The sequence below is a fragment of the Ictidomys tridecemlineatus genome, chromosome 11, assembly GCF_052094955.1.
Source record: "Ictidomys tridecemlineatus isolate mIctTri1 chromosome 11, mIctTri1.hap1, whole genome shotgun sequence".
Classification (NCBI taxonomy): domain Eukaryota; kingdom Metazoa; phylum Chordata; class Mammalia; order Rodentia; family Sciuridae; genus Ictidomys; species Ictidomys tridecemlineatus.
In genome coordinates, this window is record NC_135487.1 from 59,593,627 (window position 1) to 59,610,331 (window position 16,705).

Below are 16,705 nucleotides of genomic sequence, written 5' to 3' on the forward strand. Positions count from 1 at the left end.
ACAAGCAACTATATGCTAAAAATTGCAAAATCTAGAAATGAATAAATTTCTGAACACATATGACCTACCAAAGTTGAATCAAGAAGTAAAAGAGAATTTAAACAGGCCAATAATGAGTTATGAGATTGAAGCAGTAATTTAAAATTCCCTCTATAAAAAGTCCAGTATCTGATGGCTTTACTGCTGAATTCTATAAAACATTTAAAGAACTAATTCCAATTCTTCCTGAACTGTTCAAAAAAATTTTAACTAAGGGAACCCTAATTTTTTTAATGAGACCAGCATTACCCTAATATCAAGATTGAAGATAAAACAATAGCAAAAAATAAATAAATAACCTATAGACCCATATCCCTAATGAACACAGATGTAAATGTTTCAATAAAACACCAGCAAGCTGAATTCAACAGTGCATCAAAAGATCATACACCATGATCAGGTGTTATTTATCTAGGAATGCAAGGATGATTCAACATATGCAAATCAACAAACAAGTACAACATATTAACAGAATGAAGGACAAGTATCATATGAGCATTTGAATAAATGCAGAAAACGCATTTGATAAGATTCAATATCACTTTTTGATAAAAGCTATCAACAATTAGGTACTGAAGGAATATATTTCAAAATACTAGAGGCTATATTTGAAAAACCTTTAGCCAGTATCATGCTGAATGAGAAAGATCTAAAAGATCTTCTAAGATTAGGAATAAGACAAGTATGTTTATTTCACTACTTTTTTAAAGACAGTACTGGAATTCTTAGCAAGAGTAATTAGGCAAGAGAAAAAATAAACAGCATACAAATTGGAAAGGAAGAAGATAAATTATTGATATTTATAGATGACATGATTCTATACATGAAAAAAACTAAATACACCACCAAAAAAATTGCTAGCATTTATAAATAAGTTCAATAGAGTTGCAGGATACAAATCAAAACACAAAAAAGTAATATTTTTATATACCAAAAATGAGCTTCCTGAAAAAGTGATTAAGAAAGTATCCCATTCATAAAAGCCACAAAATTAAATTATTTAGGAATAAACTTAACCAAGGAAGTGAATGATGCCTACAATGAAAATTATAAAACACTGATGAAGAAATTATAGAATACATAAAAAATGGACTAGAAGAATAAATATTGTTAAAATGACCTTAACACTCAAAGCAATTCTAATCAAGATACCAATGCCTTTCTTCTTCTTCATAGAAATAGAAAAAACAGTCCTGAAACTCATTTGGAACCATAAAGTACCCAGGAGAACTACCTCCAAAACAAACAAAATAAAACAAATTGTTTAAAAAAGCCCAAAAGAAACAATGCTGGAGTTACCACAATACCTGACCTCAAATTACGCACCAAAGGTATAGTAACTAAAACATAGTAAGGGCATAAAATCAGACACGTAGAACAATGAAACAGAATAGAGAACCCAGAAGTTAACACAGCTAACAGATTTTGCAATAGTTATAAGAACAAACAGTGGAGAAGAGACAGTCTATTCAGTACATGTTGTTGTCAAATCTGAATATTCATAGGCAGAAGAATGGGACTAGACCCTTTCTTCTTCCCATACACAAAAATCAACTCAAAATAGATTAGTGACCTAAATGTCAATCTGAACCAGGAAACTATTATAAGAAAATATAGGGAAAACACTTCAAGGCATTGGTATATGTGATGATTTTTTTAGGTATGACCCCAAAGGTGGAGGCAACAAAGGCACAGCAAAGGAAATAATCAGCAGGATCAAGAGACCAACTATAAAATGGGAAATTACTTACAAATTATTCATCCAACAAGGAATTGATTGATAGCCAGAATACAAAATAGCTGAAAACATACTCTTTCTTTTCTCCAATTAAAAAATATGCAATACAACTAAACAGTTACCTCTCAAAAGACATACAAATGGCAAAAAAAAAAAAAAAAATAGAAGTGAATACATTTCAGAACACATATGACCTACCAAAGTTGAATCAAGAAGTAAAAGAGAATTTAAACAGGTCAATAATCTCCCCTTGTTAGAATGGCTATCATAAAAAAGACAATAAATAAATAAATACTGGTAGGGTGCAAAGAAAAGGGAATTCTTATATACCACTGATGGGAATATAAACTAGTATAGCCATTATGGATATGTCTCAAAAAAAACACTAAAAATAGAGCTATCATATGATCCAGCAATTCCACCACTAGGTATATATCCAAAATATATAAAATCATTGTAACAAAAAGATTCTTGCCTTCCCATGTTTACTGCAGCACTATTCATAGTAGTCAAAATAAGAAACCAACCCAGACACCCTTCAATGGATCTATGTATAAAGAAAATATTGGATATTTACACAACAGAGTACTATTTAGTCTGCAAAAAAGTGTGAAATCCTGTTGTTTGGAGCAGCAGGGAAGAAACTGAAAGTCATTATGTTAAGTGAAATAGACAGACACAAAAAGAAAATTTGACATGTTTTCACGCATTTGAAGAAATGTCAATCTTGTGGAAAACCAGAAGTCACCAGAGACTGTGAAGGGCCAGGGAGGAGAGTAAAAAGAAGTTGAATAAGAGGCAGCAAAACACAGACTGGAGGAATGACTTCTGGTTCTTCTTTAGCACAGTAGAGTAACTTTAAATTAAAAACATTTGTGATATATTTCAAAATAACTAGAAAAGTACAAAGTTCCCAAGAGAAAAAAAATAATTATTGGTTGAAAAGGTGGAAAAACTTATTACCCTGAATTTGACTACTACACACCTTTTTATACATGTATTAAATTACCATAATGTAATATAAAGATGTACAAATATGTCTTATTGAAAATTATGATAAATAAAATGATAATAAAGAACACATAGAATAATTGAGAATGAATCAAACAAATCCATTCAATCACAAAAAACCCCTGGGACAAGCAGACTTGAAAGATATATGGTAATACATTCCCCTGATGTTGTCATTTTTTCCTAACACACATATATGGTAATAAAGATGACAAGATCTAATCTAAAAACAGAGGATATGGGTCAGTTACAAACACTGTAGTTTAATCATAGTAAAGGTGTCCAAGTGTGAATGAGCCATCAATAATACTGCTCTCCAAAAGAAAATAGACATGAGGTATGGTCTACCTCCCCACACCCCTACCCACCAATTCATTAGGTTGCTGGGTTCCATGGCTACTGTCGTTGCTAAGTGGTTCCAGTGCTGAACCTGGAGTTATCATCTCCCAAAATCAGGATACGAAATGATCATCTATCTCTACTTTGGCTTCATTCCCAAATGTCTTTCATCCTAGTGTCTGTTCCAGCTCCTCTGGAGATCAACAGGATGTGCCAGGTACTCAGATTCTGTGAACTCATCACCCAGGATCTCCTTCCAGAAAGGACCTGCTCTCCAGCAGTGGGTAGTGCAGTCTGCAGATAGCACCTAGCTTCTAGCTTCCAGCTTCCTCAGTGTCTTGCCTCAGTCTCACCTAGCCTCTTGCCCCAGCCTCTTCAGTGTCTTGCCTTCACCCAAAGCCTTGCAGAATAGTAGACAAGCCACAGACTGAGCTGGAGGCTCATGAAGGTGAGGTGATTTCAGAGTTACTGGAAGGGCAGTCCCCTGGAAGGGCAGCACTCCAGCCCTCTGTGGGCAGGGCTAAGGCTTGGCTGGGCCTGCGGAGCAGTTTGATACCTCCTTCTGTGCAGTCCTGCTTCCTTCCCCTTCTTTTTAATGGTGTTGAGCCCTCATAAACTATCTGCAAACCAATCCCAAATTCTGCATCTCCTTCCAGGAAACCCAATCAATAACATGTACCCCTGTGAACCTGGTTCTCAATTTCATTCTCTCATCTATCCAAATCTTCTCCTTCGGGGTCCAGCTTGAATGATTCTTCTGAGAAACATTTCCTGATCTTTTCATTCAGGAATAATTACTCATTTTACTCTATCCTCTCTGAATTATGCTTATACCCAAGTTTAGTAAATGATTCATTTTTTAATATTAAATTTGGGGTTTAAATTGAAAGCATATTGAGAGCATAACCTGAGCCTTATTCAATGCTGTCTGCCCTACAGTGCACAATAGACAAGAGTTATGAATGAAGCAATAATCTAATGCATGATCTGGAATCCACCCAACCACTTTATTTTTCCTTCTTTCTAAAATGAAATCCAGCCAATATTTTATCTACAGGGTTTTGTACACATGGCTAGTCCCCTCTATTTTCCATTGTATGTCACATATAGCCTCTACTTTCTGATCTAGCCAAGTAAACTTCCTTTGCATGATACCTGCCCACACCTGTCATTAAGCTACTATAATCTTGAACTCTCCCCAGTCGAAGTTTAGTATTCACTGCATCACTGAGACTCTTCCCAGTGAGGTTATTAGTGGCTTTTATGTTGCTAAATCCAATGGTCACTTCTGTTTTTAATCTTACTTGACCTCTCAAAGCAGTCAACATAATTGACCATTTCATCCATAAATAAACAAATAAGTAAATAAAAACCAAACTCTTCTTGTGACATTTTCCGTTAGCTTCTACAATACCACACTCTCCTGGCTTTTTTTTTTTTTTTTTGAGCTCATGGGGTGCTTCTTCTCTCTCCTTTACTGCTTCTTCTTATCTCTGCTTGACCTCCAAATATTTTTGGTTCCAGGATTTTGTACTTGGGCCTCTTCCTCACCCTCCTAAGCGAGCTTATCCAGATGTTGACTTTAAATGTCAATATTGTCTACAGCAATCCCACCTTCCCCACAGATTTGCTCTCCACAATTTCAGTTACCCACAGTAAATAAAAATCCAGAAATAGCAAATGAAAATACCAGATTGAAATGAAAATAAACAATTCATAAGTTTTAGATTACACACCACTCTGAGCAGCACGGTGAAATCTCACACCATCTTTCTTCATCACACCTAGGACACGAGTTGATGCCCTTTGTACATCATATCCATTGCTGCACACACTACCCACCCATTAATCACCTGCAAGCTTGCTCCATTATCAGATCAATTGTCACAATATCACAGTGCTTCTGTTTAAGTAATCCTGATTTTACTTAATCTTGGTTCCAAAGTGCCAGAGTAGTGAGGCTGTCAATTCAGATTTGCTGTGTACGAAACACTGCACTCCCATGTTTATTCACAATAGCTATAAAGTGCTTTCTTGAAGTGAAAAGATGAAAGACAGTAAGGTGTTTTGAGAAAAAGAGAGACCACGTTCAAATAACTCCTATTACAGTATATTGTTATAATTGTTGTATTTTATTATTAGTTATTGGCTTTAATAGCTTACTGTGCCCAATTTATAGCAAAACTTTATCATAGGTGTGTCTGTATAGGAAAAAAAAAGCAAGTATGTATTTGGCTTGGTACTCTGTTGTTTCAGGCACCCACTGGAGGTCTTGGAGTATATGCTCTGAAGGTGAGGGGACACTCACTCCTGTATATGCCAACAACTCAGCTCTTGATCCCCAGCTCTCCTCTCATTCTTCAATGAGCTCCAGACTTGTGCATAGGATACATAGTTGGTATCTCAGGCTTAACACAACCAAAATAGAAGTTTGTTCCTAAAACAGCAATCCTGATCCTCCTATAGTGTCCATTTATACTATAGGGGATCATCGTCTGCCCAGTAGTCAATTCACAAATCTGGCATTTATCTTTGACTCCCTTCCATCTCTTGCTTCTCACATCTAACCCCTTCAATAGGCACTACCACCTCTAGCAACCAAAACACATTTTCCTATCTCTCCATCTCCACTACCACTGGCTCCTTCTCTCAGGTGGCTGAAAAGGCTTCCTGTGGATTTCTCCACCTGCTCTTCACTTCCCACCCCCATTCACCATGCTGCATGCACCTTAGCTTTCTTTCTGACCTTTGACATGATGTTCATCACTGTCTTGGAGACTGGAGTTTTCTTTCTCTATCTGAAATATTGTAGCCTAACCTCTGCATGGCTGGCTCCTCCTTATCATTTAAGTCTCATTTAAATGATCACCTCCAGAGAAAAGTCTTCTCTGACCATCAGATGTAAGTTATGCTTCACACCTTCCACCATTAGGCACTAGCACATCACCCTGTTAAACTTTCTTCCTTGTACTCATGTTCATTTCTCATATGTTGTCTACCTGTCTGTCTTCTGTAACTTACTTATCACTTGTATTTCTAATAATCAGAGGAGCCTGGTTGCATAATAGATGCTCAATAAATACTTACTGAACGGAAACAGATTAAGATTAATCTTTGGAATGACAGCCACATGAGACACCAACCACCAAAAGCCAGACCCTTTGTTAACTTGACCCCAGTTGCCTTCTCACACTGAACCGAAATGTCTTTTCAGTGATCTGTTTCTTCTGTTGTTTGTTAATTCCTAGAAGATGACGACAATCTACTTGGCATTATTACCAACTAGAAAACTCTTGTCCTACAGTAAGTACACTATAAATATTACTTTAAAGAGCTAAGAAAGGAAGATGTGGATGAGAAGGAAATAGTGTTACATAGAAGCCACAGATAAACACAGGAGGGCTTTGTAAGACCACAGCACGACCATAGTCATGACAAAACTGTCACCATATGTAAGTGAAGCTTCATGTCAGGGACTGAACTCCAGGACTTTAAAGTCTTTATTTGGAGCTCCTGCTAAGACACTATCTAAATCCTATACCATCATTATATATCATTGGTATGATACAGGAGGTCAAATTCCTAAATAAGAATCCCAAATAATAGAAAAATAATCCCAGAATGCTAGCTATTTATTACTAGCGCTTATGGAACACACCTCGGACTAGTTTTGAATTCGATCAATTAAAATAGTAGGTGCTATGGATCAATGTATGTGATGTTAAGGCAGGTCAAAGATTTACAGATCCTGGCACAAAAACTTTAGCCTGTTCTGTTTATCTCCTTCTTTTATGTCATGGCAAAGACATTAAAACATTGTGACCATTTGTTTGATCTGTAAGCTAGGTCTGAAAAAACATAAAGTCCAAATCATTACGGTTGGCACTCTGTGATAAAAGCCATATATTATCCACTGAGGATGTGGAGATAGAGTTTATTTGTTTTATTGTTTTGTTTTTAAATAGAAAACTCCCCCCAAAGAGGATGCAAACTAATAGAATCCCGATATTTTTAGGGCAAGAGACATGAATAGATGTTTGTTAAAAGAAGACATAAAATAGCCAAAATAGAAGTCCATAATGCTCATCATTTAATTCAAATTAAAACCACAATGAAATATCATCTCACACCTGTCAGATGGTTATTACCAAAAAGACAAAAGTTAACAAATGATGGCAAGGATGTGGAAAAAAGGATCCCCTTGTCGTATGCTGGTGAAAATACAAATTGGAGGTTTCTCAAAAGTTAAAAAAGGAATGATCATGTAACCCATGAGTCCCACTTCTGAATATTTACCCAAAGGATTTGAAATCAGTTTGTGGAAGAGACATCTGCATTCCCATGTTTATTGTAGCACTATTCACAATAGTCAAGTTTTATAGAATCAACCTAAGTATCCATCAACAGATGAGTGGATAAAGAAAGTATGAAATATTTACACAGTGGAATACTATTTAGTCACAAAAGGAAAGAAATTCTGTTGTTCATATCAACAAGAATGAAATCAGAGAATAATGTACTAACTGAAATAATCTAGACATAAAAAGACAAATACTGCATATTCTTATTTATACATAGAATCTAAAGTAATAAACCTCACAAATAGAGAGTAGGATGGTGTTACCAAGTCAAATGGAAAGATAATCATCAAAGTGTACAAAATCTCAGACAGGGAGGAATATGTAGGTTTCTTCTTTTTAGATCTGCAGAGTAGGTGAACAAAGTTAATAATATTGTACATTTCAAAATTGCTAAGATAGCAAATTACAAGTGTTCTCACCACAAAAAAACAGTTAAAATTTGCAATGATGGATATGTTAAATAGTTTGATTTAGTTATTCTACATTGTAAACATAAATCATAGCATCATTTTACACTCCTTAAACAAATACAATTATAAGTTGATTTATAATAATATTTTTTTAAAAATGCCTGGTGTTCTTAAGAATAGCCATGGAAGAAATAACTCCATTTTTTTTTTTTGCAAATAAGATGCCACCTAAAGAATAGGTGACCTATTCAATGGCCTATTGAGAAAATAATAGAAAAGAAAAAGCAAAGGAAAGGAAAGAAAAAAGCCAACCCTCATAATTAATTCTGCAGATATGTACTAATATGCAGACCTCTGTTGTCCAAGGGAAATTCATAACCTATGACAAGGTAGCACAAATGTACCAAAAGCTAAAGAGAAATCAAGGCAACATGTGCCAAGTACCAGATGTGTGGGCCACAGCACAAACCATGGGATTTCAGTGGAGGGAGGGGACACTGAAGCTGTGGTCAGAGGAGCTGGACCTGAGCAGGACCAATAAGCCACGAAAACTATTACTCCCAACATACAGAAATACAGAAAAGAACATTACTTCCTGAGAGTTAAAGCATAAAAGCAGCACATAATTAAAGCAGTGATGAACACAGTCAACCCAATAAGACTGTAAGTCTCCAAGTTTAGCCAACCTTTATTATAAACACATCAAAAGAGAATTTATTAACATATAAAAATTTATTTACATATCAGAGTTTATTAACATATCAAAAGAGAAATGCAAAGGGCCAGATAGCTCTGCCCATCCAAGCACTCTCAAGGACAGGGCACCAACTCAAATTGATGGGAGGAACCCATGTGAGGTCTTACTCTGTTGACCACAAGCTAGCAGAAGGCTATTATTCATTCCACTTATGCAAGCCTTCTTGTTCTGACTTTACACTCATCAAGCAACTTTTTGGTAATTAGGTTTCTCATGTAGTTTGCCTAAAGGGAACAATGTGGCTGGTCAGGCCAACATGAACATCAGGTCTGCTCAGCAATTAAATTTCTCAATGTAAATGATTTCATTGACATTCTGATTTTATACATCGGTCTCTTGTGAGCTTGGTTAGTGCCAATCATCATCCCTGACTTGGAATAATTATAAGCCACTGACAAAATCAATTTCAAGACCCCGCAGAAATGTACACCATTGGTTTGGCACAGCAGCAAGCTCATTCAAGGGTTTAGAGACCACAGAGAGAGAGGAGTTTAGACAGATAAATTCTGACACATTGTGTAGGGCTTTGTATATCGAGTTAAGACATTTGAAACTAATTCTTAAGAAGGGAAAAACATGGTGAAATTAGAACAGGTAAAATTAACATTACCCATTATTCACTATTATTCAGGGATCCACATGCAGCCCTACTTAGTGGAGCTCATGGTTTAATTGAGGATTTAGCTCAGGAAACAACAAATTATGATTAATATATAAGAGCATAGATTATTCTGGGAGCACCAAGGAAGGATACCTGCAGTTTATTCTAGGATAACAGGAAATATAGCTCAGAACAAACTTAATGTTTTCCTACTGGACTTTAATATTCTTTTTGAATTTTCCCCTTTATTTAGATATTTATTTAGTTAAAAATATTTCAAAGAGGTTCATAAACAGACTTGTATGTGAACCTTTCCACCAGATCTTTCTATCTAAATGGACCCCAGTCATCCCAAATTCAACATTTCAAAACCTAGGCCTTAAGTTTCTCTGCCCTTTGGACCTAGTCCAGCTCCTCCTGGTGTGTTCTCCACCTTGGTGAGCAAAACCACAACATTTAATTGTTAAGGAGCAGTTATACCAGATTCCCTCTTCTGCCAACAAGTTATAATCAACATACAATCAATCAGTCCAAGAGCCTGACTTATTCTCTTTTAACACTCTTCTCCCTAACGGCACTCCCTTAGTCCAGGTTTCAATAGTTTCTCAGTTGGGTTACTGAAATAGTATACTGAATGGTGCTTCTCCTGCACTCTAACCAGCTTCTGCCCTTTCCAATCTATCCTCAAGTTTGAAGCTTGAATAATAGATTTAGTTATTCAGCATTGTGTATTGGGGAGGTTTCTAAACCCAACGGATATTCTGGTGAACAAAACAGACAAGGTTCTTGCTTCTCATAGACCTGATATTCTAGACAAGACATTAATGATGCAAGCAAAGAAATAAAGCAGTTTTCGATAGTGATAAATGCTGTCAAGTAAATACAATTAAATGATGTGGCAGAGTGAATACGAAACTGGTTTGTCATGAAGAGCTCTTGGGCAGATAGCAGCCAAGTTAAAAACTCGTTGATAAGAGAAAATTATCCATGTAAAGGTCTGGGAGCAAAGCATTTCAGGCAGAAAAACTACAAATGTAAAGTCCCTATGACAAACACATGTTTAGAATGGCCAAGAAACAGAAAGAAGTATGGCTACAATCAAAGGGTAAAAGAAAAGGGTAGGTGATCAAATCAGTGAGTTAGAGAGAAGGGACCCATATAATACCTGGTAAGTTCAACTTTTAAGCCAAGTGTAATGGGAAGCTCTTGAAATTATTACATAAGTAGGAGAGGGGTCTGATATGGATGGAGAATGGAGCCAAGAAAGGAAAGAAAGGAAACCAGGAGTGCAAAAAGGGCGACCCTTCTCGAATCCATTGCAGCAGTGTCATGATTAAGGGTGATAGGAGAAAAAATGGAGAAGCATGGAACTTGGAGATATATATATATATATATATATATATATATATATATATATATATATATATATATTGAAACCAGGCCAACAAGACTTTCCAATGAGATATGAGGAAAAAACAAGAGGAAATGAAAGGCCTGTGGCCTAAATGACACATGGTGAATATCAGAGTCATTTTCTAAAATTAAAAAGTCTGGGAGGAGCTGTAGAACCTTGAGAGTAGAAATCAAGACTTCTGTTTGACCAAGTTAAATTTGAATAAGTACTATTAATCTAAGGAGAGATGCCAAATATTTGGATACAAAAAAAATACAAGATGAACTGAAAGGTCATTGCAGAACTATAGGACTGGGAGCTGCTGATGTATAGAAAATATTTAAAGTATTGGCCTAGATGAGATTAGCTAAAAGTAGGCTATAACCTACATTCCAAGAAGACTCTACTGCACGCAGCAAAGTACACAGGCCTGAAATGCTTGTCCAGGAAATGGTCTGGTATAAGCAGAGAACCCAGTAGGCCTAAGTGTGAGTGGTGGGAGGCATGAGGATCAGTGCTGAGACGGAGAGAGATGATGCCACCATGTGTTTGTGTAGCTTCGGTAATAATAATAGGATCCTAGTAGTTATGGTTTGGATGTGAGGTATCCCCCAAAAGCGCACGTGTGAGACAATGCAAGAAGATTTAGAGAAGAAATGATTGGGTTATGAGAACCTTAGCCCAATAATATGTAGGTAGTGATGGGGATTAACTGAGTGGTAACTGAGGTGGGTGGAGTATAGCTGGAGAAGTTGGATCATTGGGGGTGTGCCTTTGGGGTATATATTTTGTATATGGTGAGTGGAGTCTCTCTCTACTTCCTGATCATTGCATAAGCCACTTCCCTCCACCATCCTCTTCTCCTGTGATGTCCTGCCTCACCTCCATCAGCCCCAAAGAATGGAGCCTGCTCTGTATGGATTGAGACCTCTGAAATTGTGAGCCCCCAAATAAATTTTTCCTCCTCTAAAATTGTTCTGGTCAGATCTTTTAGTCTCGGTAGTGAAAAAAAAAAATCAACCAAAATACCACAGAATTACCTGCCTCTCCTGCTGGATGCAAGCACCATAGGCAGGAAATTAGCTTAGTTCATGTTTGTTCCCTAGTTCTTAGAAAAGTGTCTAGCACATAAGAAGCACACAGTTAGGAATATTTTCCTTCAAATACCTTGATTTAAAGGTGTTTGTGAAGCTCTGAGGTTGATTATCTTCACCATCAGGAATGATTTGTAGGTAGTGACATTTTAAAATGCAAAAATGGAAAAAAATAACAATTTTCCACATGGGGAATAAAAGAGACAGGCTAGGAATATTAAAGAAGTGTGTTAGTCAACACTTTCCTGTAGAAAAACATTTCACTGATAAATAATAGACCACATTAGGCCACGTGCTCCACTCTGAGTGAGGAGTATAAATGTCAGGATTAGAGCACTTCTTCAATTTACATTTACATTCTGAAGAATTAGCCATGCAGGGCATTTATTTATTTTTATTTCCATTCATTTCCTTCTACATTTTGAGAATTTAAAAAAGTTTTCAAAGGAAGTTCTATAGATACAGGTTTTATATTTCAGTCTATTTTTCAAATCAAAATGGTTTGCAATCTCTTTCAGACATTTTTACAACATGGGGCTATTTTAAAAATTTTTTTTCTTGAATGTCATGTGATTTTTTTCCTATAACATTTTCCTCATATTTTTCTATAATAATGTAACCTTTATATATTAAGTCCCCTTTACAGATGCAGGCTTCATACCAATTATTTCAACAACAAGCAGATACAAGAACTACATAATCTTAGGAGACAATACCGTGTTATCACAATAATTTGAGATGTCTCCTTGATGACAGCACTTTGAAATCCCAAGAGATGTGATGGGAGTCGACACAGTCTTTATGTGCTCATCATTGAGGCCTGAAGCTGAAGCCTTCCTTTTGTGAGTGGGCATTGAGAATCCAATCACAGAACCATGGAGACTCAGGATCAAAAAGGACCTGAAGGTCATTCCGTCCATCTCCTTTATGTGAATGAATCCCCACTACAACATCCCTAGCAATGGCTCTTCACTCTCTCCTTGAACCTTTTCCTGTTAGTAAATTTTCAACCTCATCAATGCCTCGGGTAAAAATAAATGCATCTTATCAAATGTCAGATAGTTTTTCTACCTTGTATTATAATAGTTATTTTCAGTATTGTGAACCCTATCATTTGACAAGTGCAGCTCATGGGCTCTTCATCTGTCTTGTGGATAAAGGAAAAGAGGTACCAGGGTAACCTACAAGGCTTTCCTTTCTATATACCTATCTATATGTATGTTGCCTCTTCCCAAAAGGGGTCTTAAATGAAATGATTTAGCACACCTGGATGCAATAGAATTATTAAAATAGAAATAGAAATTCAAAGTCCTGAAAAGAGATTCTTGGCTCAAAGGCTAATACAGTTGCTGGCATTGAAATTAAATGTACCAGTGGGTTTTCTACAAGTCAGTGCAAAAAGAGAAACTGTGGATTACACATTTCTCCTTATCTAACAGAAGAAAGTACACCAAATTTCCACTAACTAAAAAAAATTTCTTACTTTTAAATTACTAGAGAAATTTCTCATATATCATTTTATCAAAGAGTTTTTATTTCTTAGTTTTTCTCTGTGTATTCATTCCCACCCTCTAATGTACTACAAAGAATAGTGCTGAACTCCCCTTTCATTCTAACCACATCAATCCAACACTGATTCTGGTGAATACAGAAGATGAAGCATGGGGCCTAGAGACCTACTTTTACAAAAGGGGCTGGGAAAACTTTAAATTATCAACATCAGTTTTTTTTTTTTATATCATGGGTCAATAGCTCCCACACACTCAATTCTTAGGGGATGGGAACAAAATGCTGTCTGTGTGACCCAAAGAGGTGAATGGAGCATGGTAGACTGACATGAGTGCAGGAAGAGTTTGCAGAACAGCCATAAGGCTCTGGATCTCTCATGAAAATACCAACAAAGCACAAGATGATATTATGTCTGGCTCTGCTGGGAGAGACAATACAGAGACCTGGGGGTTTCTAATCTGTTTGTTTTCTTTTTACCTAGGTTTCTACCCAGGGCAAGCATAAGTATATCACTGAGCAACCTCCCCCAACCCCTCTTATTTGTTCTTTTTTTTAAAATGTCAGAAATTTATTAGTTGCTCAAAACATTAAATTGATCTTGACATATCATATATCATACATTAATGTCCCAATTATATTCCTAGTTAAAGCACTCTAGAGCCCTGCTACCTGAAAGAGTTACAAATGGGCCTGCTGTGTCTTCCTATAGTCATGGCCCTGTGGCTTTGGGATACGGTTCCCCTGTTCTTTGATTAGAGGTGGGGGAGGTATGCCCACAGAATGACCATTTCACCTTTTCAGGTCTGGGTGGTCCTTGGGGTATCCAGAAAGGCCTGAGGTGAAAATAAATTACTTTCCTCACAGTGACCATCACAGTTGTATAGGATGTACCGGACTACTGGTTCCATCATTAAATACCTAATATAGCGATGGATATTGCTTAATAACAGGGATCTGTTCTGAGAAATGTGTTGTTAGGCTATTTTAGCATTGTATGAATACCATAGTGCACTTTCACAAACCTGGATGGTATAGCCTTCTATACACTTAAGCTATGTGGTATACATGTCATGTATGTATCACTTCTGGGCTACAAACCTGTACAACATGGTACTGTACCCAACACCATAGACAACTGTAACATAAAAGTGAGTGTTTGTGTGTTTAAATGTATCTTAAAATGTTTGCTCCAGCATCAGCACAAACATGTGAGCAATTGCACTGGGACATTATGACAACTATGACTAGGTGATTGGAACTTTTTGGATATATTATAATCTTATAGGATCACTGTAGTGTGTGTCCCTTATTGATTAAAATATCATCATGTGGCACATGACAAGAGCAGAAGACAGTGAGATCTCAACTTTCCTATGTAAGATCAGTGAGGCCTAACTCCACTGCTTTCTCTATGGTTAGAAAAGATATACCTGTGATCTGTGTTTCCTCTCTCAAAATGTGGCAGCTCATTTATTTAATTATTAGTGTTGAATCTCAATTACATCTAGAAGTCCCTTGAGGACAATAGGCTACATTCAGTCCTCACAAATTAGTCATTGTAAAATAAATGCAACTACAGCAAAAGAAACCGCCACATTGAATGAAGCTGTATGGACAATAGACCAAAAAAAAAAAAAAATGTACTCAGTATTACCAGAGAGAGAACAAAAGAGATTTCAGACTCCTTCTAAAGAAGGCATCTATGTTCTAAGTGTACTGTTGAATGATTTGGCTTTTTTTCAGAATTAGAATAAACTGAATACACATCTGTTTAAAGCTGGCATATCACAGGCACATAATAGTCAATGCTCGTGTGCATGCTATTGACTGGCAAGTGCAAATGAGCATGCTGATCATTACTGCACATCACTGTTTATTATGACATATGACTGCCAAAAATCAAAATCAAAGCTAAAACAGCTACCAACAGCATCCTATTCACTTCCTATTTAGCCATTCCATCCCACAAATCCTCTTTTGATTAGCAAGAAGCCTGAGAGTAAAGGGTAAAAATAAATAAGAGGACTAGGAATGGCTAATTTTAAAATGCTATATACAACCTTGGAGGAGGGGGAGCACCAGCTGAGTTGAGTACATATTTCTCTTGAAGCATTTTAAAGTGTCCTAAAGTGTACATGCTATATTGGTAAATGATGGTCTCCAAGACAGCACTCTGCTTTTGGAAGCTGAGTGACACAAACCCACGGCATGGAAGAAGAAGTTGGCATAGCAACTTGGCATTTGCAACAATGAGTCACAGAGTACACAGGTGCATAAAACAACTACTTGAATATGTTCTCTTCACCACAAGATGGTTAAATCTCAGAAAGCATTTTTTTTGTCTTTGTTTTTTTGCTTCTTCTTTTGAGAAATACAAATTCTTGGTCTGATAACTTAAGGCAGTTCTTTGCTGAAGAGGAGAAAAGTTATTCATGACCCATGGGAAGATTTATTGTCTGTATTTTCCCATATAAAATAAGTTGACATTTAGGCAGAAATAAGTCATTTCCATCTCACAACAGATACAATTCTCCATTGACTGGAAAATGGTATACCCAAAGTAAGCTTTCTGTGTTTGTTAAAAAGAAAAATACATTCACTGGAAAACAACTGCTTACCTCTCGACAACAGGCCTCCTGAATTCTGGCTCAGATGACTTTGATTCACCTGCATTTAAAACAAAGAACTTTTTAAGCATATAAGCCAGTGATATGGCAAGTAAATAAACACAAAACATTAATAAACATGGCTCTACATCTTGGCTAATCCACTGCTCTGGGCAATGTGGAGCTCTTCTTTTGATCCAGTGAAATGTCAGGAGTACTTTGATTGAAGTTGTCAGTTTCTTTTTCTTTCTCCATCTAGAAGCAATACTAGGAAAAGTGGGTAAGGACCATGTTCCACACACCTGTGAAGATATCCTCTCACTGTATTGAATACCAACCCTGAAGAGTGGATCCAAGGTAGCAAAACTTGAAGCCCTTCTGACCTTCAAAGCATTTACTACTGCTTAGTGTTCCTGAGGACTTGCAAGGTGCACAGTGTAATGTGAGGAGTCTACTTATCCCAGCTTCCCCTGTGCTCTCAGCAATCAATAGATTAAGCTTTCCTCCAAGAAGGTCCAATGCTAGTTCCTGTTGGTTTCTACCATATTGGCTGAATAATACATAAAATTATTATTATATGAATGCTATTTTTAATCGATTTTTAAAAATCTACTGGAAGACTTCATGCTATTTGGGAAGATACCCTAGTCATTTATTATTACATCAGGATTGTAACATAACACTCTCATCAGTATAGGTTCTTTCAGAATACCTTTTTTTTTTTTCTTGGCACATATGCTAGAACAAATAACAGAAACAAGCTCTGAAAAATCTCTCCTGGTTAAATATCTACATTTGCAATCCCCAGCCCTGGCTTTTCCTTGCAAGCACTTGCACCATGTGTTGT

At 36.6% G+C, this 16,705-nt stretch overlaps 1 protein-coding gene across 8 annotated transcripts in view; it reads right to left on the reverse strand.

The window, feature by feature from the left end:
* Slc44a5 (solute carrier family 44 member 5) overlaps positions 1 to 16,705 on the reverse strand; it is a 339,417-nt gene that overhangs the window by 115,875 nt on the left and 206,837 nt on the right. For all 8 annotated transcript variants that reach the window (XM_078026504.1, XM_078026502.1, XM_078026500.1 and 5 more), the window contains one exon: positions 15,871 to 15,919. In XM_078026504.1, coding sequence (XP_077882630.1) covers positions 15,871 to 15,919 — 49 coding nt within the window. The remainder of the gene's footprint in view (positions 1 to 15,870; positions 15,920 to 16,705) is intronic.